Consider the following 24411-nt stretch of genomic DNA (forward strand, 5'->3'; position numbering starts at 1 on the left):
AAGCAGAAAGGATACTATATCACACTGGGGCATAAAAGGTAGTGTTGACTCTCCAAATTATATTCCTCTCTGAATCAACATAAAACTGTCTTCAACATTTAATTTCCTTACAGGTCTTCCTTGCAAGAATAGATTCTCTCTTAGAAAGAGACAAAAAAGATAGTACCCTAAGAAGAGTTGAAATACACAAACTGATATAATTAATCATATCACCAACACATAAAAAGGGGATAAAAAAAGTGCAAGTGTTTAAGTTACTCAGTTGTGTCCAACTCTTTGTGACCCAGTGGACTATAGCCCACCAGGCTCCTCTGTCCATAGGATTCTCCAGGCAAGAATACTGGAGTGGGTTGCCACTTCCTTAGAGGGGATCTTCCCAACCCAGGGATTGAACCTGGGTCTCCTGCATTGTCCCATCACAGATCACTGCCTTGTTGTGGTGAAGGGGCTTGTATAACTCAATGAAGCTATGAGCCATGCCGTGCAGGGCCACCCAAGACAGATGGGTTATCAGAAAGTTCTGACAAAATGTGGTCCACTGGAGGAGGGGACGGTAACCCACCCCAGTGTACTTGCCATGAGAATCTCACGAACTGCATAAAAGGACAAAAAGATATGACACTGAAAGATGAGTCCCCCAGGTCTGAAGGTGTCCAATATGCTACTGAGGAAGAGTGGAGGAGAACTAGTAATAGCCCCAGAAAGAATGAAGTGTCTAGGCCAAGTGTAAACGATGCTCAGTTGTGGATGTGTCTGGTGATGAAAGTAAAATCCAATCCTGCCAAGAGCAGTATTGTGTAGGAACCTGGAACGTTAGGTCCGTGAATCAAGGTAAATTGAACATGGTCAAGCAGGAGACGATAAAAATAAATATTGACATCTTAGGAATCAGTGAACCAGAAATGGACCCATTAAATGGACCAGAATGGGTGAATTTAATTCGGATGATCATTGTATCGACTACTGTGGGCAAGAATCCCACAGAAAAAATGGAGTAGTGCTCACAATAAACAAAAAGAGTCCAAAATGCAAACGACAAAATGATCTCAGTTCATTTCCAAGGCAAGCCATTCAACATCACAGTAATCCAAGTCTATGCCCCTACCACCGATGCTGAAGAAGCTGAAGTTGATCAGTTCTATGAAGACCTAAAAGACCTCCTAGAACTAACACCAAAAAAAGATGTTCTATTCATCACTGGGGATTTTAATGCAAAAGTAGGAAGTCAAGCGATACCTGGAGTATCAGGCAAGTTTGGCTTTGAATAACAAAATTAAGCTGGGTAAAGGCTAACTGAATTCTGCCAAAAGAATGCACTGATCATAGCAATACCCTTTTTCAACAACACAAGAGATGACTTTACACATGGACATCACCAAATGGCCAATATCAAAAATAAAATTGTCCAACTGAGTGACTTTTACTTTCACTTTTGTAGTCAAAGATAGACAAGCTGTAAAGTCAGCAAAAACAAGACTTGGAGCTGACTGTGGCTCAGATCATCAGCTTCTCATAGCAAAATTCAGGCTTAAAACTAAAGAAATCGGGGGAAACCAGTAGGCCAGCCAGGTATGACTTAAATTCCCTATGAATATGCAGTGGAGGTAATGAATAGAATCAAGGGATTACACCCAGAAAACAGCTTGCCTGAAGAACTATGGACAGAAGTCTGTAATATTGTATAGGAGGCAGCAAACAAAATCATCCCAAAGAAAAAGAAAAGCAAGAAGGTAAAGTGGTTATCTGAGGAGGCTTTACAAATAGCTATGGTATCACCGACTCGATGGACGTGAGTTTGAGTGAACTCCGGGAGTTGGTGATAGACAGGGAGGCCTGGTGTGCTGCGATTCATGGGGTTGCAAAGAGTCAGACACGACTGAGTGACTGAACTGAACTGAACTGAAAGAAAGAAGAGAAAGCAAAAAGCAAGAGAGAAAGGGAAAGTTATATCCAACTAAATGCAGAGTGCCAAAGAACAGCACAGAGAGGGGTAAGGAGGCCTTCTTCAACGAACAGTGCCTAAAACTACAAGAAAACACAATAGAAGGGGAAATACTAGAGATCTCTTCAGGAAAATTGGAGATATCAAGGGAACATTTCACCCAAAGGTGGGCACAATATAGGACAGAAACAGTAGAGACCTAGTAGACGCAGAAGAGATCAGTAAGAGATGGAAAGAATACCCAGAAGAACTATACAAAAAAGATTTTCATGAACCAGATTACCATGATGGTGTGGTCAGTCACCCAGAACCAGACATTCTGGAGAGCAAGGTCAAATGGGCCTTAGGAAGCACTGCTGTTAATAAAGCTAGTGGATGTGATGGAATTCCAGTAGAACTATTCAAAACCTTAAAGGATGATGCCATCAAAGTGTTGCACTCAATATATCTGCAAATACGGAAGACTCAGCCATGGCCACAGGACTGGAAAAGGTCAATCCTCATCCTAATTCCCAAGAAGGGCAGTACTAAAGAATGTGCTAACCGTTGGACAATTGCACTTATCTCCCACGATAGCAAGGTCATGCATAAAATTTTGCATGCTAGGCTTCAGCATCATGCAAACCAAGAACTTCCAGATACCCAAGCTGGGTTTAAAAAAGGAAGAGGAACCAGAGATCAAATTGCCAATATTTGCTGGATCATAGAGAAAGCTAGGGAATTTCAGAAAACATCTACCTCTGTTTCATTGACTACATTAAAGCCTTTGACTGTGTGGATCAAAATAAACTGTGGAAAGTTCTTAAAGAGATGGGAATACCAGACCGTCTTACCTGACTCCTGAGAAACATGTATGCGGATCAAGAAGCAACAGTTAGAACACTGTATAGAACAACTTGTTGGTTCAAGATTGAGAAAGGAGTACAACAGGGCTGTCTGCTGTCACCCTGTTTGTTTAACCTATACGCTGAGCACATCATGAGAAATGCCAGGCAGGATAAGTTTCAAGCTGGAATCAAGATAGGTGGGAGAAACATCAACAACCTCAGATATACGGATGATACCACTCTAATGGCTGAAAGTGAACATGAACTAAAGAGCCTCTTGAGGGTGAAGGAGGAGAATGAAAGAACCAGCTTAAAACTAAGTATTAAAAATCTAAGACCATGGCATCTGGCCCCATTACTTCATGGCAAATAGAAGGGAAACGTGGAAGTAGGGACAGATTTCCTCTTCTTGGGCTCTAAAATCACTGCAAATGGTGACTGCAGCCATGAAATCAGAAGACGATTGCCTCTTGACAGGAAAGCTATGACAGACCTAAACAGTGTGTTGAAAACAGAGAAATTACTCTGCCGACAAAGGTCCGTATAGTCAAAGCTATGGTCTTCCCAGTGGTCACATATAATTGTGAGAGCTGGACCATAAAGAAGGCAGAACACCAAAGAATTGATGCCTTTTAACTAGAGATGACTCCTGAAAGTCCCTTGGACAGCAAGATCAAACCAGTCAATCTTAAGGGAAATCAACCCTGTATACTCGCTGGAAGGACTGATGCTGAAGCTGAAGCTCCAGTATTTTAGTCACCTGATATGAACAGCTGACTGACTGGAAATGTACCTGATGCTGGGAAAGATTGAGGGCAGAAGAAGAAGAGGGCGTCAGAGGATGAGAAGGCTGGATGGTGTCACAGATGCAATGGACGTGAACTTAAGCAAACTTTAGGAGATGGTGAGGGACAGAGGCCTGGTGTGCTGCAGTCCATGGGGTAGCAAAGAACTGGACATGACTGAGCGACTGAACTGACGGACTGAGCAACTTTAACACCTTTTCACTTTCACTCAAAACACTGTAGTGTGAAAATAAGGACTTTGGAGCCAAGGGCAACCTGAGCTTCATTTCTTTTGTAACAAGGCAGTTTGGTTTAATTTATTTTATAACTTGAATTCTTGCTCTTTTTCATGATTAAGCAGAATACAGATGATTGAGAATTTGGTCTCATGTTTTCATAAAAGGATGAGATTTTTCTGTTCAGAGTCCTTTCTCTTATTTAAAGGAATGCTCTCCTAAATACCAACAAATGGCCTAATTGCTTTTGAGTACTATGAATAAATAAAACAATATAAAAGTCATTAATTTCGCATTCTTTTTTTGTACTCTTTGAAATCCAGGCTACATTTTACATTTAAACTTCTCAATCTGGTCACTAATTTTCTTTATTGTGGTTAAAAAAAATAAATTTTACATCTTCACTATTTTTAAGTGTCAAGTTCAGTGGTGTTAAGTGTATCTGCTTTGTTTTGCAACAGATCACTAGAACTTTCTCATTTTGAACTCTATACCCATTAAATACTAATTCTTTCTCCTTTCTCCCCCTAGGACTTGACAACTACCACCTTCTACCTTCTGTTTCTATGACTACGTTAGACACCCCGTATGGGTGGCATACAGTACCGGTCCTTTGTGACTGGCTTGTTTTGCTTGGCACAACATCCTTAAAGTTCATGCACATTGTAGCATGTGACAAGATTTCCTTCTTTTTAAGGCTTCATAATAGTCCACTCTATGTATATACCACATTTTCTTTATCCATGCATCTGTTAATGGAATCTGGGTTGTTACACCTTTTGACTATTATGAATAATGCTGCAATAAATATGAATGTGTAAATATCTCTGAGAGATTTGTTTTTAAACAATAACCTTTCATAAAACGAACCAAAATAATTAAGAAAATTAAATCAATAAAAATTTACTAGAAAAATTGAGTTTTTTTAGTAGGTGAAAGACAAGTATCTCTTGAGAATATGACTGAATTTCAACATGGAGATTTAAAGCTTAGATTTGTTTATAAGTTATATTAAAATTTTAAGGAAGAAATGAAAAAGAGAACAAACTCATTAATACACCAAAACTAACATCTAACTCCAAAATAATTTATAAGAAATGATATACCCACAGATATCTAGATCATTACTTGTATCAGAAGTAAAACCAAATCAAAATCCTGCCTGTGTAGAAATATTTTATCTGAGAAAGAAAAGTGAAGTCGCTCAGTCATGTCCTACTCTTTGCGACACTGTGGACTGTAGCCCATCAGGCTCCTCCGTCCACGGGATTCTCCAGGCAAGAATACTGGAGTGGGTTGCCACTTCCTTCTCCAGGGACTCTTCCCGACCCAGGGATTGACCCTGGGTCTCCTGCACTGCAGGCAGATGCTTTACCCTCTGAGCTACCAGGGAAGCCCTGCTATTTTATCTGAAATAGCTTTTAAATAAGGATGATCAGACACAACCTATAAACAAGTATCTGCTCGTGCTGAGTTTTAAAAAGTTGTAATAGTTTTATATTTCAGTTCAGTTCAGTTCAGTCTCTCAGTAGTGTCCAACTCTTTGTGACCCCATGAACTGTAGCACGCCAGGCCTCCCTGTCTATCACCAACTTCCGGAGTCCACCCAAACCATGTCCATTGAGTCGGTGATGCCATCCAACCATCTCATCCTCTGTCGTCCCCTTCTCCTCCTGTCCTCAATCTTTCCCAGCATCAGGGTCTTTTCAAATGAGTCAGCTCTCTGCATCAGGTGGCCAAAGTATTGGAGTTTCAGTTTCAATATCAGTCCCTCTGATGAACACCAAGGACTGATCTCCTTTAGGATGGACTGGTTGGATCTCCTTGCAGTCCAAGGGACTCTCAAGAGTCTTCTTCAACACCACAGTTCAAAAGCATCAATTCTTCTGCCCTCAGCTTTCTTTATAGTCCAACTCTCACATCCATACATGACCACTGGAAAAACTATAGCCTTGACTAGATGGACCTTTGTTGGCAAAGTAATGTCTCTGCTTTTTAATATGCTGTCTAGTTTTATATTTAACCCAGTGTTAAACATGTCATGTGATCAATATTATGTGGCAATAAACTTGGTTTGTCTGATTTTCTCCAATAGCTCATAAGTGAATATACTCAAAAAAATGATTATAGATAACATTAATAGTAAATAAACCTCATTAAAAAGCAAATATATTCAGACTATATAAATAAACAAATGTTTAAAGTTGTATATTCTGCTAAATCTTATTCACATGTACACCAGCAATCAGCACAACTGATCCAAACGTTAACAATTTAGCACAAACATTTTCAATATCAGAAGTCAGTTATTTTTTCAAGAAAGCTTTCTACATGCTTAGCTGCCTTACACTGCCTGTTGACAGAACTTATACCATTGAAATAAACGTCACAGAAATAAAATTTCTTCAAGACTTCCAGAACCTATGGTAAAAATGTTAGATGAAGAAGGAAAGTGGCACAGATCAGCTAACAAATAATTTGAGACCTAATCCTTACTAGAATTTACTCTGTGACCTGCGAGTTATATAATCCCTGTGCTCCACCTGCCTCCATACGTGAAACAGGCTATCTATACACGCTAATACCAATGAATGGCAGCCATTTGGAAAACCCATTTAGAAAAAAATTAAGTTAGATCTCTGCCTCTCACCAAAGACAAAAACGAGTACCAGTTCAGTTAAAGGTCTAAATGTGAAAAATACAGTAGAAATACTCAGGACATTTTATCATGTTAGAGTAGAAGGGACTTCTCTAGACAAGCATGAAACACAGAAACCATAAAGGCTGATTTTACTACATAAAAATTTAAGTGGTCTATTAGTATGAAAGATGCCCCAATGTTGAACAATAAGGCCTGGGAGAAAATATTTAAACATCTTAAAAGACAAAGGTTAATATCTACACTTTGTAAAGGGTTCCTACAAAGCTATCAAAACAAACATTCCAAAAGAAAAGTGGGAATCATATGTAAACAGGTGGTACAAGATATAAAAATCAACAGCCAAGAGACTAACAAGATATTCCATCTTATTAGTAAGAATAAAAGTGCAAATTAAAGCCATAAAATATTAGAGTGGCAAAAATTCGGAGATAAATAATTTTACTGTCATTAACAGTGTGGAGGAACGGGTACTCTCACTGCAGATGGAAATGAACATTGATAGAGTTCTTTTGAACAGTAATTTGATAGCAGCTACCTCCTTGTAAAAAAACACAGCCCATGAGCCAAACAGCTCCATATCTAGAAATTTATTCTACAGAAATACATTTGTGTATAAAGATATAAGAATAAAGATGTTAAAAAAAGTATTAATATTTTTAATAATCAAAGAAGTGCAAGTCACCAAAATATTTATTAGAGAATGATTATAGTATAACAGAATGTACTTCTGCAGATGTTTAAAGGAATGAAATAGACTGCAAAAGATGTCAAATGAAAAAAGTAAGTCTCAGAGAATGTTAGAAAAAAAATCTGTTTAGTTGTTTTTCTAAATACACAGAAAAAGTTTCAGAAGATGAAGAAGAAAGGTAGGGTAGAAGAAGCGAATAATTCTAAATTCACGCTTACTGTTTGAATGTTTTATGATGACCAAATATTACTTTTATAATTAAAAAAATAAAAGAACAGATGGGAATTTCGTAAGTCATTCAGCAATATGTCACTCACAGCATCCAGAATGTAGTATTCAGTTCCTAGATCCTACTATCCGGATGGAATGATCCTTTGCTAACTGCAGTTCTGAGACACAAAAAATAAAATTTTTCAATCTGTTTATTTCTGTTGCCTCAAACAAAACAACACAGCCACTTTGCTCCCAACTCCCACAAAAGAAGTGGGCAGGTGTATGGGAGGAAGACCCAGCAAGAATATTCATTTCTGCTTTATCATTTCAATATATGATAGCTGACCAAGCCCAGGAAAAAAAAACTCACAAAACAAAATTAAACAAGATTGATCTGTGAAAAGGCAGAGACTTGTGAAAACAAAACTATCAAGGGAGAATGGTAAGTATACAACCCATGATGTTTCAGTCTGCTGGAGCCATCTGAAGCTCTCTAAAAGAAGTATAGTTTGTATAATGTAAAACTTGTGGGAGAATCTGCCCCAGCAATGTTTCCTGAATACCTAAAGGGGCTGATTCAGGATAGGGGTTACTGGAGCAGGTTTTTGAAGATAAAGACTGGTTTGTTTGGGAAATGGATACCCTTCAGGGAATAGGAACTTCACCTGTGTTTTAAAAATAGGCTTTGTGCCATTTTCCTTGTTTCCCCCAACTCACTCTTAGCCATGAGACTTTGATCTTGACAACTGCAGTTTTGCTGGCCACAATACTTTTCAGGAACATAGTTCCCGACGTTGGCAAAGAATTTGAGTTCAAGAGATATCATAAAACACTTTAAAGTCAGAAAGATTCAATTCAGATCCTAACTTCTGTTTCAAGGTGCATTATCGCAGGCAAGTTACCCACTCCAGTATCTGAAGTGGAGACGCTGTGAAGGGTGGAAAAAACACCGGCAGTGTCTAAGCAAAGTTCTTGTGCACAGAAAACTCTTGTCAAATGGGAGCAAGGATTTTTCTGTTATAAGACCTTTGACCTGAGTGTAGGAGTGGAGAGTGAATAGCGGGCAGGGCACCTGAAGTGCTCCTATAATTCTACTGCGACTAGATGTTAGGCTTTCTAATTTGCTAAAGATGAATTGATTCCATCCACCCATGCAGAATATAAGTGCATTTGACAGAATACAGCAAAGTTAGGATTTATATTGTAAGCTATTTTTAAAACTGCCTGGTTAGCAAATTAAACCAGCTGTGAAAATATCCTGGTTTCCATTCACAACAAATACAAGACAAGCATTCTCCTTTAATGAACCTGGCCTTGTGGCAGCATAGCATATTCTGCATAATTCATTCCAAAGGGTTTCGGAGACAAAATTTTCATAGGACGGACCAAAACTATTTTCGAGGGAAAAAAAAAAAAAGATGAGAGAAAAGAGTTTCTCTCTACAGATTTTCAGTGAATTCCACAAGTCACTGTCCCAATAACTTAGAAGACTACTGTCTGAATAAAAAATGGTAGTTATGTCAGTACTTGAAGCCAGTCTTAACTGTTTTTCCTTTAAAAGGGCATATGAAACACCAGTCTGCTCTGCAACATAATTTTTCAAGTTCTGTGACAGAGGGAGGAAAAAATCTACTCACTGCCACCAGAAAGCTACCCAGAGGACTCTCAATTTCAGATTTAGAACTTATCACTCCTTAAGAAGTTAGAGGAGAGATCCTGAATTATTTAGAATGTTGGCTAAGTCATATTATTTATAATTCCTGTTCCTCTGGGGAAACAATTTGTTATTTCAACAAAGATCAGAAGTATAAATAACTAAATGGAACAGAATTTCAGGAAGTACTATTTAAATAAATTCACACTTAGAATGCAGGGAAACAGTCTATTAATTCAGTTCACTTCATAAAGCCATTGCTAAGAAAAGGATATACCATTTTACACTATCTTTGGAAATCAACCAGACTGAGTTAGTTCAATTTGAAACATCCTAAGCCTTAAAGCCTTTGCTAAAGCGTAACATAAATTTTAATTAGTCAAGTGTGAAAAACTACAAAGCCAACTTTCTTGCCCCTCCAGTTAGTCTGTCTATAAACAGAAGCAATGCATTAACAGCCACCAAAGCAACTGGGGAGGAGTTTCACCATGTACCCAACATATACACCCCTTGCAAACATGCTCTCAGCAGGTTTAACCAAAGTACTTCTGAAGATCTGTAATAAGACCCTTTTCAAATAAACCGTGACTCACTGTTTGCTTTCTTCACCAGGAGGTGGAGTCTTGCCATGCCCTTCCATTACAAAATCCTCCTGTTCCACCTGCAAAGTCAAGCACCACAGGTCAGCAGCAGTCAGGAACCAAGATGCAGTCACTTCCAAGTGCAGGGCCTGTGCTTACAGAACCACATGGCATTCCACTACATGCCTAACTAGAACATGAGCCCCAGTCAAAGGTTTCCTTCTCCATGTTTGTATATGGCATCTCTCCTTGCGTGACCAGATTTGCAGAATAAAAAAAGGAAGCATGTTCATTTGCAATTCATAACTGTGACAAAAGGTCAGCATCCAGAATATAATTTAAAAAAAAAATGCTATGAAACAGTAAGAAAAAGAGCCTACCAGAAAACTCTACAAAATAACTGAGTATGAATTTCACTTAAGAGGATGCATACATGGCCCTAAAGAAATGAAAAGATGTTCAGTCTCCTGTCAATCAGGAAAATGCAAATTAAAACCACAGAGAGATACCATTTCACCACCACCAGGCTGGCTGAAGTGTAAAAGTTGGGCAATACCAAGTGTTGCCAAGGGTGCAGAGCAACAGCAGCTCTCGCCCATTCCAGCGGGAGGGGAACTGGTGCCGCTGTTTTTAAGTGGTCTGCCATTATCTACTACACGTGACTACATGCTTACTGTACAAACCAGTGACCACGCTTCTAGATATATACCCTAAAGAAACGTTTGTGCATAAATACGAAAGTATTTTTAGCAGCACTATTTTTAACAGGAAAAAAATAAACTTTCATCAACACTAAAAGTAGACAAATAAGCAATGGTGTTTTAAGACAATAGAATATAATACTGCATGAAAATGAATGAACTACAGCAACACGCCTCAACCTGGATGAGTTAAAAAACACAATACGAGGTGAAAGAAGCAAGTCACAGAAGAATACAAATCCAGTATAAATCTATTAACATAAATTCAAGTATATAAATTTTAAAATCACACATATGTATATATAAAGACACATATGTATATTTATAGTTTATAAAACTATAAAGAAAAGGGAATAACTATTACAAAATTTAGGCTAATTAGTATCTTAGGGAATCGGGAGGATTCAATCAGGAAGGGGCACATGGTTTCTAGGGTATAGATTCTATTTCTTGGCCTATGTAGTAGGTATATGGGTGTTTATTTTATAATTATTTTTGTAACTGTGTGTTTTTCTTTTCTCTTTCATAAGTATGGTTTATTTCTGAATACAATTTTCAAAAGAAGAAACAAAGCATTCTATTATTCCAGATGGTTTATTGCTCAATAAAGGAAACTAAGTGGCAAAGACAGAGCTACCTCCACAAACTGAGACGATTAGTCCTATGAAAACTTCCCCCAAAGGCATAATTTTTAAAAAGTCAAACAAAAGTATTCAAGGAGAGAGATCTCAACAGACGTATTCAAGGATTATTCCCTACTTAGAAAAATACTACCCACTGTTGCTGTTGTTCAGTCGTGTCCGAATCTTTGCGACCCAATGGAAGGCAGCACGCTGGGCTTCCCGGTCCTTCACCATCTCCCGGAGCTTGCTCAAACTCGTGTCCATTGAGTCGGTGATGCCATCCAACCATTTCATTCTCTGTCGCCCCCTTCTCCTCCTCCTGCCCTCAATCTTTCCCAGCAATCAAGGTTAATTAATTTTTATTGGAGCATAGTTGCTTTACAATGTGCTAGTTTCTACTGCACAGCAAAGTGAATCAGCCATACATGTACTTATATCCCCTCCCTTTTGGGTCTTCTTCCCATTCAGCTCATCACATTAAGTAGAGCTCCCTGTGCTATTTCTTTTAACAGAAACTAGTAATCTGGAAGATAGACAACAATAATACAGACACACACCATAATGAAACCCAAATAAAACAAAAGGCTTTCCAGTTCTGCAACCCTCCCTCTGCAGCCTTCATTTCTCAGAAATACTGGAGAAGATGGAAGAGTATTAAGAGGCTAAGTTTCAGAAAGAACAGAAAAATTGAGATTTTTAATGGAAAAAATCTCCTTTCCATTAAAAGGAAAAACTGGAGGAATTGTAAGTAAGAATAATAAAAGACGCACACTGCGAAATTCAAACCAGGTTTCGACTTCTATTCTTCTCTGTGGACTTCCTGATCCTGGAGCCCACCAGGCTTTGCTAAGGAGAGACAGGATTCTCCCATTCTAAATTTACAGTGATCTAAACCTCTAGAAGAAAAAAACATGGTTACAATGTTGCAAAGGGAACTTTATGAGGACGTAGAGATGATCTTTGTCTAGGTCTTGGTTACATGAAAGTACACATATGTGAAAAAAATCAATGAACTGTGCATTTTCTGAACTTTACAAATAAATGTTATGCCTCAATTAGGAAAAACAGATGACAAACTCTTTAAAGTTTCTTGCAATAATTTTCTCAAAGAACGACTATTTTCTATATACTATGAAATTTTCTCAATCTTTCATCTCTAAAAATCCTTTCCAATTAAAGACCGCTACACTGTGGACTCGGCCTCTGCTTAGATGTTTTTTAAAGGCTTATCTACAACCAATTTTTAATAACCACAATAATGACAAGAAGCAATAATCAAAAAGCCCACAGTTTCAACAAGCTCCCCTATAATGACTTTCAAATCTTTAACTGCAGCCCCCATAAAGTGCGTGAAAGCTGCTCAGCCATGTCTGACTCTTTGTGACCCCAGGGATTGTAGCCTGCTGGGCTCCTCGGTCCCTGGAATTCTCCAGACAAGAATACTGGAGTGGGTTGTCATTCCCTTCTCCAAAGGACCTTCCTGACTCCGAGACAACCCATGTCTTCTGCATTGCAGGCAGATTGTTTACCATCTGAGCCACCAGGGAAGCCCCCATATTTTATTAGTCTCCACTTGGATGGTCCAATAGGTCCAAAAGGAAACACCATCTTTGTCCTTAGATTTCCTCTCTTTTTTATATCTGCTATGTCTGTAAATGGTACTATCATTCACTAAGATCCTCAAACAGGAAACTTATAATCGAGGTTACAGGCCCTCCACCTCCCCTCCTTAACCCCTTAACTTCCTTATTAATCACTAAGTACAGTGGCTTCTATCTCTTACACAGCTCTCACACTCATCACCCCTTCTTTATCCTCTTTAACTGCCATAGGTAAAGACAGCTTCTCTAAATCTCACTACTACAAAAGCCTTCTCACTAGTCTTTGTCCTTCGGGTCCCATCTTATTTCAATCCATCCTCCAAATCACTTCCATCAAATGCAAACTGTAAAATGCAAACAAGATCACATCACTCTCCTTGAAATTCTTCACTCTTATCACCTCTCTTGAGGGATAAAAGTTCAGTTCATTTGCCTAAGTAAGCTTTTTTATCGCCCCTGCCTCACTCACCCATTCTGAACGCCTGGTGGAGCACACACCAACTTCTCGGCCCTTTGTGCCTTTACATATAATGTCTCTTTTTGCCTAGAAGCCCTGGTCTTCTGCCTCACGTTCACTTCACATTTCTGCTCATTCTTTCAAGTACCAGTTAAAATGCTTTTCCCCAGAAGACACTATCTCCTTCACCAGGGTTCTTACCTTTTCTCACTGTCCAGCATCTCAGAAGGCAACAAAATGGTCCAGAAAGATCACTGCTCCTTACTGCCAATTCCTGTTTTTCTCAAGACCATTTCCTTCTTTATTCTCTTCCACCTCTTTATTTCTTGTCTCTTCCCATCTTTATTTCTTTTCTACAAATGTCTTGAACACTTTGGGACTTAATTTGATGATCTCCACCATTCCTCTCCCTTGACCTCATCTTCAGAAGCTTAAATATTTTCATTCATAAAACTTACACCATGGGGAGGGAGAGGGTGGGACAAATTGAGAGAGTAGCATTGAAACATACACATTACCATATGCAAAATTAGACAGGCAGTGGATACTTGCTGTACGATGCACGGAGCTCGAACTCTGTGCTCTGTGACAACCTAGAGGGGTGGGATGGGGTGGGAGATAGGAAGGAGACTCAAGAGAGAAGGGACAACGTATACTTATGGCTGATTCATGCTGATATATGGCAGAAACCAACATAACATAGTAAAGCAATTGTGCCCCAGTTAAAAATAAATAAAAAACAAAACAAAAAGAAAACTACACCATATCCTCGCCTTTCTCTCACTTCCATTCATCTGTTTAACAAGTATTTGTTGGGTACATATTACATGCTAGGTGCTGTGGTAAAGAAGACAGTTTTTGCCCCACCCCCTTGAAACTTGCAGATTGGTGGGAAAGACAAACTAGTCAATTACAAAACAGCCAGAGAATGCAATTGAACAACTTAAGGAAGGGCACTAAACTCAGTCTACAGGCATCAGATACTCTAGACCCATCCTAGGCAGCCTCATCTCCTTCCTGCTTCAATGAGGAGGTGGGCAGGACTCGAGGCTGAGTCTTGCCATCCATCCGGACCTCTCCACACTGAGGTCCATGAACTCTGAGATCCGCCTCTGACCACAAGAACCTCTTCCACTCCTCCCCTCCACTTGAATCTGTAAGGAGTCTTCATTGTCCCATCTAGTTCTGTGGTTTTCCTCTTCCCTCACTGTGTATTCAGAGCTCTAGCCGACAGGCATCTTGGTGACTTTTCTCGGCAATGTCCTAAATTCGCTCACCACCAACTTGTCCTTAGGACATCCCTGTCTTGCCAAATCCTTCTCCTTTTCCCCTTCAGCTTCTGGAGTGCAGAGCTGGAGGAAGTTACAAAACTGGTTCCTTTACAAATCATACCAATTAACTTGCACTCAGTGCTGACATTCAGCACCTCTGCCTGGACAGCCTGTCCTCATCCCGTCTTTCTGGTGAACTTCCACTTAACCTTCAAACCCTGGTTGCAAAGTTACTTGTTTTAGGAAGTGTTTTCTGCTATCTCCCAGCACTTCCTCTTCCTCCCTTTCCCCGTGCTCCTTCCCAGTAGCTCCGGAAAGGCCTGGCAAGCAGCTATGATCCTTGGCTCACCTGCTGCCCTCCTGCTGTTGAGCCCAGGAGGGAAACAATGTAACTTCTGTCAGTGGATCCTTCCCAGACTCTAACACAGGCCTTCTGGTCCATCATTGGTTCTTTCAACAAAACTTCCCAATGCCTTCTAGGTGCCAGGACTGGGCTGAATGACTGACCTACTGTACCACATCCTTCACTCATCTATCCTGTACCTTTTCTGCTCTCTTCAAAGACATCAAATCCACCCACTAGGCATTCTCCCTAAGTCCATCCTTTCTGAAGATGACAATGCCTACGAATATCTTGTGAGCCTATCCAATAACAAAGTTCCAAAAGCCCCTTATTTTTTCTCTGGGGATTATACCTTAAACCTCTGCATCTTCACCCATTTCCTCCCTTGACTGCTCTGCAAGGTTAACCTCACCACTTGTTGCTAAACTCATGACCTACACCATACTGCCTCCTCTGGGATCTTATTATCTAAGGAACCCTTCTTTCTCCCTTTCTAGTAAACCCATCTCCTCAACCTACAAATACTTCATAATCTCTATCTATAATTTTATTTATGTATTTATTTGTGGCTCTGTTGGGTCTTCATTGCTGTGTGGGCTTTTTCTCCAGCTGCAGCAAGCAGGGGCTACTCTCTAGCTGAGGCATGTGGGCTTCTCATTGCGGTGACTTCTCTTGCTGTGGAGCAGAGGCTCCAGGGCACATGGACTTCACTAGTTGCGGCACATTGGCTCAGTAGTTGTGATTCCTGGACTATAGAGCACAGGCTCAACAGTTGTGGCACATAGGTTTAGCTGCTTCTTGGCATGTGGGGTCTCCCCAGATTAGGGATCGAACCTGTGTCTCTGGCACTGGCAGGTGGATTCTTTACCACTGAGCCACCAGGGAAGCCCAATCTCTTCTATTCTGAAAAAGTTATTTTTGGCCTTATAACCTCTCCAGATATCCTCCTATTTTTCCCCTTCCCTTTACTATCCAAATTCTTAAAAAGAATAAACCACACCCCATCACTTCCATGTTCTCACCACTGAGCATGCTCTTCTGCTGCCACCCCACAACACAAACGTACCTCCCTTCTCCCATCCTCCCAATATAAATCACAATTTTTGTTCAAATTAATATTCAGTTCTAACAATGCTATTACTCAGTAAATAACATATACAGCTGAATCATAAGGAATAAGTTTCCTTTCTTGGATATTTTTTCTTTTCCCTGGAACTAAAAATTACTACTTCGTCTTATACTTTCTATCAAATTTTTTTAACTTGGTATTTATTATGTGTTTTCACTAATTCACCCGCAAACCCTCCAACAGAGTGGTGAGTCTCCTCTTAATAAGTCAAACACTTCAGGTAATCTGTCAATTTCACTGCAGTCTTGAATACATCCCTTGGGGGTTTTCTTCTGTGCCAGCTGAGATTATCTGCTCTCCAGACCACTAAATAGCAGACACTTTGCCAGGGATGCCTCTCTCCCTTCATCTCTGGGATTCCTCACTCTCTCCCCGTCACTGGAGCATGTTTCCTAGACCTTTTGTGCTCCTCTTTTATGGTTTATTCCTGGAGCACAGACTCCAGTTATTTCCTAATAAGAGGTATACAGGAAGTGAATTTTTTGACATTTTGAATGACTGAAATGTCCTAATTTTATCCATATATTTAACATATGGAATATTTTTATCCACATACACAGTCAGATACAGAAGTTCAAGTTGGTAAACCTTTCTTCCAAAAATATGAAGGCCATGCTCCATTGTCTTCTAGCACCCCAGAGTTGCTATATAGAAATTCAATATTATAAATCCTAATGTTTTGGATATGACCTGATACTCCTTTGGAAACATTTAGGATCCTTTCTTTTTCCTCAGCTTTCTAAAAATTTGTTGTTGTTGTTCAGTCACTAAGTTGTGTCTGACTCTTTGTAAGCTCATGGATTGTAGTAAGGCTCCTCTGTCCTCCACTGTCTCCTGGAGCTTGCTCAAATTCGTGGCCATTCAGTCGGTGAGGCTATCTAACCATATCATCCTCTGCTGACCCCTTCTCCTCCTGCGTTCAATCTTTCCCAGCATCAGGGTCTTTTCCAATGAGTCGGCTCTTTGCATAAAGTGGCCAAAGTACTGGAGCTTCACGTCAGTCCTTTCAATGAATATTCAGGGTTGATTTCCTTTAGGATTGACTGGTTTAATCTCCGTGCTGTTCAAGGGACTCTCAAGAGTCTTCTCCAGCACCACAATTTGAAAGGAGCAGTTCTTCTGCACTCAGCCTTCTTTATGGTCCAACTCTCACATCCATACATGACTAGTGGAAAAACCACAGCTTTGGGACTTTTGTTGGCAAAGTGATGTCTCTGCTTTTTAATACACTCTTCAGGTTTGTCACAGCTTTCTAAACATGCAAACCACTAAGTATGGTCCTTTTTTCATTTAGTGAGCTGGTACTGATCCAACCAGGGATCAAACCTGAGTCCCCTGCATTGCCCGGAGAATTCTTGCATGATGGGAAGTCCCCCATCTTGTCCAGTTTTAATCCTTCCCTCCTGCTCTCCCTCCCTATGCCACCACTAACGTGCTTTCTGTCAGCATAAGTTAGTTTGCATCTTCCAGAGTTCACAGGCACTGAATCACACAGTATGTACTATTTTGGCTCCCTCTCCCCCTCTCCTCTCACTTCTCTCTCCTCTCGTTTGTCTTTTTGCCCTGGCTAGAAATTCCAGTACGGCGTTGAAGAGAAACGTAGTACCAGACAGCCTGTTCTTTTTTGTTGTTTTTGTTGTTCACTGTAGGAGTAAAGCATTCAGTCATTCAACATTGAGCTCAATGTTAACTGTCAAATTTTCATAAAAGTCCTTTATCAAGTTGAATAGTTCCTTTCTATTATTTTGCTGAGCGTTTTCATCAGGAATAGATATGACGTCTGTTAAATGCTTTGTCTGCATCTCTTGATCATAGGATTTTTCTTTTTCACTTTGTTAATATGGTGTATTACATTGATTTTTAATGTTAAACCAACCCTACCATCCTGGGTAAACCCTACTTGTTCACATATGATCCATTTACAGATTATTAGATTCAATATGCTAAAATTAGGCTTAGAATCGAAGAAGGCAATGGCACCCTACTCCAGTACTCTTGCCTGGAAAATCCCATGGATGGAGGAGCCTGATGCGCTGCAGTCCATGGGGTCGCCAAGAGTCGGACATGACTGAGTGACTTCACTTCCACTTTTCACTTTCATGCATTGGAGGAGGAAATGGCAACCCACTCCAGTGTTCTTGCCTGGAGAATCCCAGGGACGGGGGAGCCTGGTGGGCTGCCGTCTATGGGGTAGCATGGAGTTGGACACGACTGAAGCGACTTAGCAGGAGCAGCAGCAGCAGGCTTAGAATTTTTGCATTTATGTTCATGAGAGATACTGATCTGTAATTTTCTTTTCTTGCAATGTTTTTATCTAGTTTTGTTATCAGAGTAACGCTGGCCTCACAGAATGAGTTGAGTACAGATGACCCTTGAACAACATGGGCTTCAACTGTGCAAGTACACTTATATGTCGATTTTTTTCTTCAATTGTAAATACTGTACTCTCACACAATCTCCAGTTGGTTGAATAAGAGGGTGTGGAAGAACCCCAGATATGACAACCGAGTATAGGAACAGCTGAATGTAAGTTATATTTGGATTTTCGACTGTCCAGAGGGTCAGTGACCCTAATCCCTCCATTGTTCAAGGGTCAACTGTATTCTCTTTGCTTCAAGTGAAATTATACTAATTCACATATAAGAACCTTATAACAGTATTCTACCATTTTCCCTCTTTAGGTCTTTACACCACTCTTATTGTACAGTTCACAGATACAAATGTTATAAACCCATAATGCATCTGTATTATTGTTGTTCAATCAATCAATTCTCTTTTAGAGATGTGAGTAACAGGAAAAAACGTCTGACATATTTAACCTGTGTAGTTTTCATTTTCTGAGCTCTTTATTCCTTTGTGTAGATTAATATTTCCATCTGGCATCTTTTTCTTTCCTCCCTTAACATTACTTATAGTAAGATACAGATAAATTATTTCAGTTTTTGTATTAGTATATCTGAAACAGTTTTTATTTAGCCTTCAATTTTGAAGGAAATTTTCACTGGTTATAGAATTCAAGGTTAATTTCTCTTTCAGTGCTTTCAAGATGTTGCTCTACTGCCTTCTTGCTTGCATTGCTTCCAATGAGAAATTCTTTGTTCCTCTCTTAGTAGTGTGTCTTCTTTCCTCTGGTTTTAAGGTTTTCTTGACCACTGGCTTTGAGTAATTTGTTTAACGATGGGCTTTGATGTGGTTTTCTTCATTTCTTGTGCTTCAAGCACACTGAGCTTTTTGGATTTATCGGTCTACAATTATTATCAAATTTGGAAAATTTGAGGCCATTATTTCTTAGCTATTTTTTTCTGCCCCAACATGCCTTCTTTGGGATTCCCTGGTGGCTCAGACTGTAAAGAATCCGCCTGCAATGTGGGATTCCTGGGTTCAATCCCTGGGTTGGGAAGATCCCCTGGAGGAGGTCATGGCAACCCACTCTAGTATTCTTGCCTGGAGAATCCCATGGACAGAGGAGCCTGGCAGGCTAGAGTCCATGGGGTCGCAAAGAGTCGGACACGACTGAGCAGCTAAGCACAGAACAGCACGTGCCTTCTTTAGAGACTCCAATTACAGGGACATTGGGGTGACTGAAGTTGTCCACAACACACTGATACTCTTCACTTTTTGGATTTTTACTCTTTTTTTCTTTGTGTTTCACATTGGATAGTTTCTGCTGCTGCTGCTGCTAAGTCGCTTCAGTCGTGTCAGACTCTGTGCAACCCCATAGACGGAAGCCCACCAGGCTCCCCCGTCCCTGGGATTCTCCAGGCAAGAACACTGGAGTGGGCTGCCATTTCCTTCTCCAATGCATGAAAGTGAAAAGTGAAAGGGAAGTCACTCAGTCATTTCCGACCCTCATCGACCCCATGGACTGCAGCCCACCAGGCTCCTCCATCCATGGGATTTTCCAGGCAAGAGTACTGGAGTGGGGTGCCATTGCCTTCTGTTCTTTAAATTAATCTTTTATTCTACAGTATCGAATCTGCCACAATTCCATCCAGTATATTTTTCATCTCAAACATTATAGTTTTCAGTTCTAGAAATCTGACTTGGGGCTTTTAAAAATATATATTTTCCATGTCTCTGCTTGACCTTTTGAACTATCTGAAACATAGTTATAATAGGTGTTTTAATATCCTTGTCTGCTAATTCTAACATCTTGGTCAACTATGAGTTGGTTTCAATTGACTTTTCTCTTCACTATGCTTGTATTTTCTGGTTTTTACATGCCTGAAAAATCTCTACTTTGAATAACAGACACAGAATTTTTGCTGGATCCTGAATACTTTCGAATTCCTATAAATATTTTTGAGCGTCATTCTGAGATGCAGCTAAATTATTTTGAAATAGTTTGTTCCTTTCAGGTTCTGCTTTTAGGATTCTCAAGTCAGACTTCATAATTAGGTAGGGCTAATTATTCCCTACTCCTGAGGTAAGAACTCTACTAGTACTAATGCTCAGTATGCTGATAATGATCCATGAATTATGAAAGTTTCTAGTCCACAGAAACAGGCACCATTACTGACAGTGTTTGAGTGCTAGACAGACACTGTTACTTCCAATCCTCCGGGGTGGGGACCCCCTCCTGCCTCAGTCTTGACCAGTCACGTACATATGCCAAAAAGCACTCTGCTCAATACTTAGGGGAACCCTCCACAAATCTCCAGACTTCTCCCTCTTAGCTGCTCTCTCCTCTCCAATACTCTGTCCTACAAACTTCGGCTCCCTCATTCTCCCCAGACTCTCAGCAGTGTTTCCTCAACTGAGAGGGTCCACTGGGCTTTGCCTGGGCTCCCCATTTCCCACACTGTGGCCCGGAGGTTCCCTCAAGCCAGGACACAGGGGTTGTCAGAGGACTCATCTTGTTTTCCATTTCTCACTTATCACTGTCCTTCACTATCTGATGTCCAGTGCCTTGAAAAACTGTTGTTTCAAACACATTCGTGTATTTGTAAAGTTGTTATTTCCAGTGGGAGGGTAAATCCTATTTCTGATACTCCATATCTTGCCCATCTCGCCTCTGAATTTCTTGACTTACAAAGCTCTTCTCTCATAGTGTTACATGGAAGCTTCCCCCTCATCATTTAGGCATCAGCTCAAGTGCCATGTCTTTGAAGTGATGGATGAATCCTAACCACCCAACTGAAAGAGCTTCCACACTCAGCCACTCTCTAGCATAATGCACGTCACTATCTGAAGGATTACCTATTTATGTGTTTTGTTGTCTGCAAGAATGCAAACTCCTTATGATGAATGTCTTATTCATCATAAACTATCATAAACCAATGTCTTATTCATCATAAACTTGCTGACTCTCTAATCTGCTAATCTCTGCTTTTCCTTCTTCTACTCTCTAAACGTTTATTTCTCCAGCTTCTGTCCTTGGACCTCTCTCTTCACATTCTTCACAGCAGTTTCATCTAATCTCACAGCTGCAACTAGTAAATTTTTAAAAATTAATCAATTTTATTTTTGGTTGCACTGGGTCTTTGTTGCTGCGCATGGGTTTTCTCTGCTTGTGCAGAGCGGGGACTACTCTCTAGTTGCAGCGTGTGGGCTTACTGAGATGGCTTCTCTTGTGGAGCACGGGCTCTGGGCACATGGGTTTCAGCAGCTGCAGGACACAGGCTCAGCAGTTGTGGCTCTCAGGCTCTCAAGCACACCGGCTTCAGTAGTTGCAGCACTCGGGCTCAGCAGCTGTGGCACATGGACTCAGCTGCACCACAATATGTGGAATCTTCCTCAACTATGGATCAAACCTGTGTCCCTTGCGTTGGCAGGTGGATTCCTATCCACTGTACCACCAGTAAAGTCCCTCAACTATTAAATTTGAGTGATTCCCAATCCTGTATTTCCAGTCCCCACATATCCTGCCTCCAGTCCTGCATTTTCACCTGGCTGACAGTTTGCCGGCCTCTCAAACTCTGTATGTTTGATACAGAATTAATCTCATTCCCTCCCAAAACTGTTTTCTTTATTATGTTTCCTATTTGGCAAGGGCATCCCCATCCTCCCAGTCATTTTGCTTGAAACCTTGATATTACTTTTGGTTTCTCCTTTTCCTTTTCTCTCACATCAATTGCTAAATTCCATCCACTTTATAAATGTTACACCTTTCTAACCACCCACTCCATTCCAGGTACCATAAGTGGTTTAAAAAGGAAATATATATATTTGCTGAAATAAGAAGCTGAGAAGGACAGCTAATATTCTGCATAACAGAATCAATATTCAAAATGAGTTTAGCCAACCAAAGGACAGAAATTCCCAAATTGTTTTTTGTCCTTATTGAACATCATTTACTAACAGAAAAATATACAAACCTTAAGTGTAGAACTAACACCCAAAAAAGATGTCCTTTTCATTATACGGGACTGGAATGCAAAAGAAGAAAGTCAAGAAACACCTGGAGTAACAGGCAAATTTGGCCTTGGAATACAGAATGAAACAGGGCAAAGGCTAATAGAGTTTTGCCAATAGAACACACTGGTCATAGCAAACACCCTCTTCCAACAACACAAGAGAAGACTCCACACATGGACATCACCAGATGGTCAACACCAAAATCACACTGATTACATTCTTTGCAGTCAAACATGGAGAAGCTCTATACAGTCAGCAAAAACAAGACCGGGAGCTGACTGTGGCTCAGATCATGAACTCCTTATTGCCAAATTCAGACTTAAATTGAAGAAAGTAGGGAAAACCACTAGACCATTCAGGTATGACCTAAATCAAATCCCTTATGATTATATAGTGGAAGTGAGAAATAGATTTAAGAGACTAGATCTGATAAAGTGCCTGATGAACTATGGACGGAGGTTTGTGACACTGTACAGGAGACAGGGATCAAGACCATCCCCATGGAAAAGAAATGCAAAAAAGCAAAATGGCTGTCTGGGGAGGCCTTACAAATAGCTGTGAAAAGAAGAGAAGCCAAAAGCAAAGGAGAAAAGGAAAGATATAAGCATCTGAATGCAGAATTCCAAAGAATAGCAAGAAAAGATAAGAAAGCCTTCCTCACTGATCAATGCAAAGAAATAGAGGAAAACAACAGAATGGGAAAGACTAGAGATCTCTTCAAGAAAATTAGAGATACCAAGGGAACATTTCATGCAAAGATGGGCTCGATAAAGGACAGAAATGGTATGGACCTAACAGAAGCAGAAGATATTAAGAAGAGGTGGCAAGAATACACAGAAGAACTGTACAAAAGAGATCTTCATGACCCAGATAATCACGATGGTGTGATCACTCACCTAGAACCAGACATCCTGAAATGTGAAGTCAAGTGGGCCTTAGAAAGCATCACTACGAATAAAGCTAGTGGAGGTGATGGAATTCCAGTTGAGCAATTTCGAATCCTGCAAGATGATGCTGTGAAAGTGCTGCACTCAATATGCCAGCAAATTTGGAAAACTCAGCAGTGGCCACGGGACTGGAAAAGGTCAGTTTTCATTCCAATCTCAAAGAAAGGCAATGCCAAAGAATGCTTAAACTACCACACAATTGCACTCATCTCACACGCTAGTAAAGTAATGCTCAAAATTCTCCAAGCCAGGCTTCAGCAATATGTGAACCGTGAACTTCCAGATGTTCAAGCTGGTTTTAGAAAAGGCAGAGGAACCAGAGATCAAATTGCCAACATCCGCTGGATCATCGAAAAAGCAAGAGAGTTCCAGAAAAACATCTATTTCTGTTTTATGGACTATGCCAAAGCCTTTGACTGTGTGGATCACAATAAACTGTGGAAAATTCTGGAGAGATGGGAATACCAGACCACCTGACCTGTCTCTTGAGAAACCTATATGCAGGTCAGGAAGCAACAGTTAGATCTGGACATGGAACAACAGACTAGTTCCAAATAGGAAAAGGAGTACGTCAAGCCTGTATATTGTCACCCTGTTTATTTAACTTATATGCAGAGTACATCATGAGAAACGCTGGGCTGGAAGAAACACAAGCTGGAATCAAGATTGCCGGGAGAAATATCAATAACCTCAGATATGCAGATGACACCACCCTTATGGCAGAAAGTGAAGAGAACCTAAAAAGCCTCTTGATGAAAGTGAAAGAGGAGAGTGAAAAAGTTGGCTTAAAGCTCAACATTCAGAAAACTAAGATCATGGCATCTGGTCCCATCACTTCAAGGGAAATAGATGGGGAAACAGTGGAAACAGTGTTAGACTTTATGTTTTTGGGCTCCAAAATCACTGCAGATGGTGACTGCAGCCATGAAATTAAAAGACGCTTACTCCTTGGAAGGAAAGTCATGACCAATCTGGATAACATATTCAAAAGCAGAGACATTACTTTGCCAACAAAGGTCCATCTAGTCAAGGCTATGGTTTTTCCAGTGGTCATGTATGGATGTGAGAGTTGGACTGTGAAGAAAGCGAAGCACTGAAAAATTGATGCTTTTGAACTGTGGTGTTGGAGAAGACTCTTGAGAGTCCCTTGGACTGCAAGGAGATCCAACCAGTCCATTCTAAAGGAGACTGGTCCTGGGTGTTCTTTGGAAGGACTGATGCTGAAGCTGAAACTCCAGTACTTTGGCCACCTCATGCGAAGAGTTGATTCATTGGAAAAGACTCTGATGCTGGGACAGATTGAGGGCAGGAGGAGAGGGCGACAACAGAGGATGAGATGGCTGGATGGCATCACTGACTCAATGGACGTGAGTCTGAGTGAACTCTGGGAGTTG

General features: G+C 40.3%; 1 protein-coding gene across 5 annotated transcripts in view; it reads right to left on the reverse strand.

The window, feature by feature from the left end:
- The window catches only part of TNRC6B (trinucleotide repeat containing adaptor 6B), a 262575-nt gene that overhangs the window by 157714 nt on the left and 80450 nt on the right, over nucleotides 1-24411 (reverse strand). For all 5 annotated transcript variants that reach the window (XM_070371539.1, XM_070371534.1, XM_070371536.1 and 2 more), the window contains exon 4: nucleotides 9601-9668. In XM_070371539.1, coding sequence (XP_070227640.1) covers nucleotides 9601-9668 — 68 coding nt within the window. The remainder of the gene's footprint in view (nucleotides 1-9600; nucleotides 9669-24411) is intronic.

This window comes from Bos mutus, chromosome 5 (assembly GCF_027580195.1).
Source record: "Bos mutus isolate GX-2022 chromosome 5, NWIPB_WYAK_1.1, whole genome shotgun sequence".
In the NCBI taxonomy this organism is placed as follows: Eukaryota; Metazoa; Chordata; class Mammalia; order Artiodactyla; family Bovidae; genus Bos; species Bos mutus.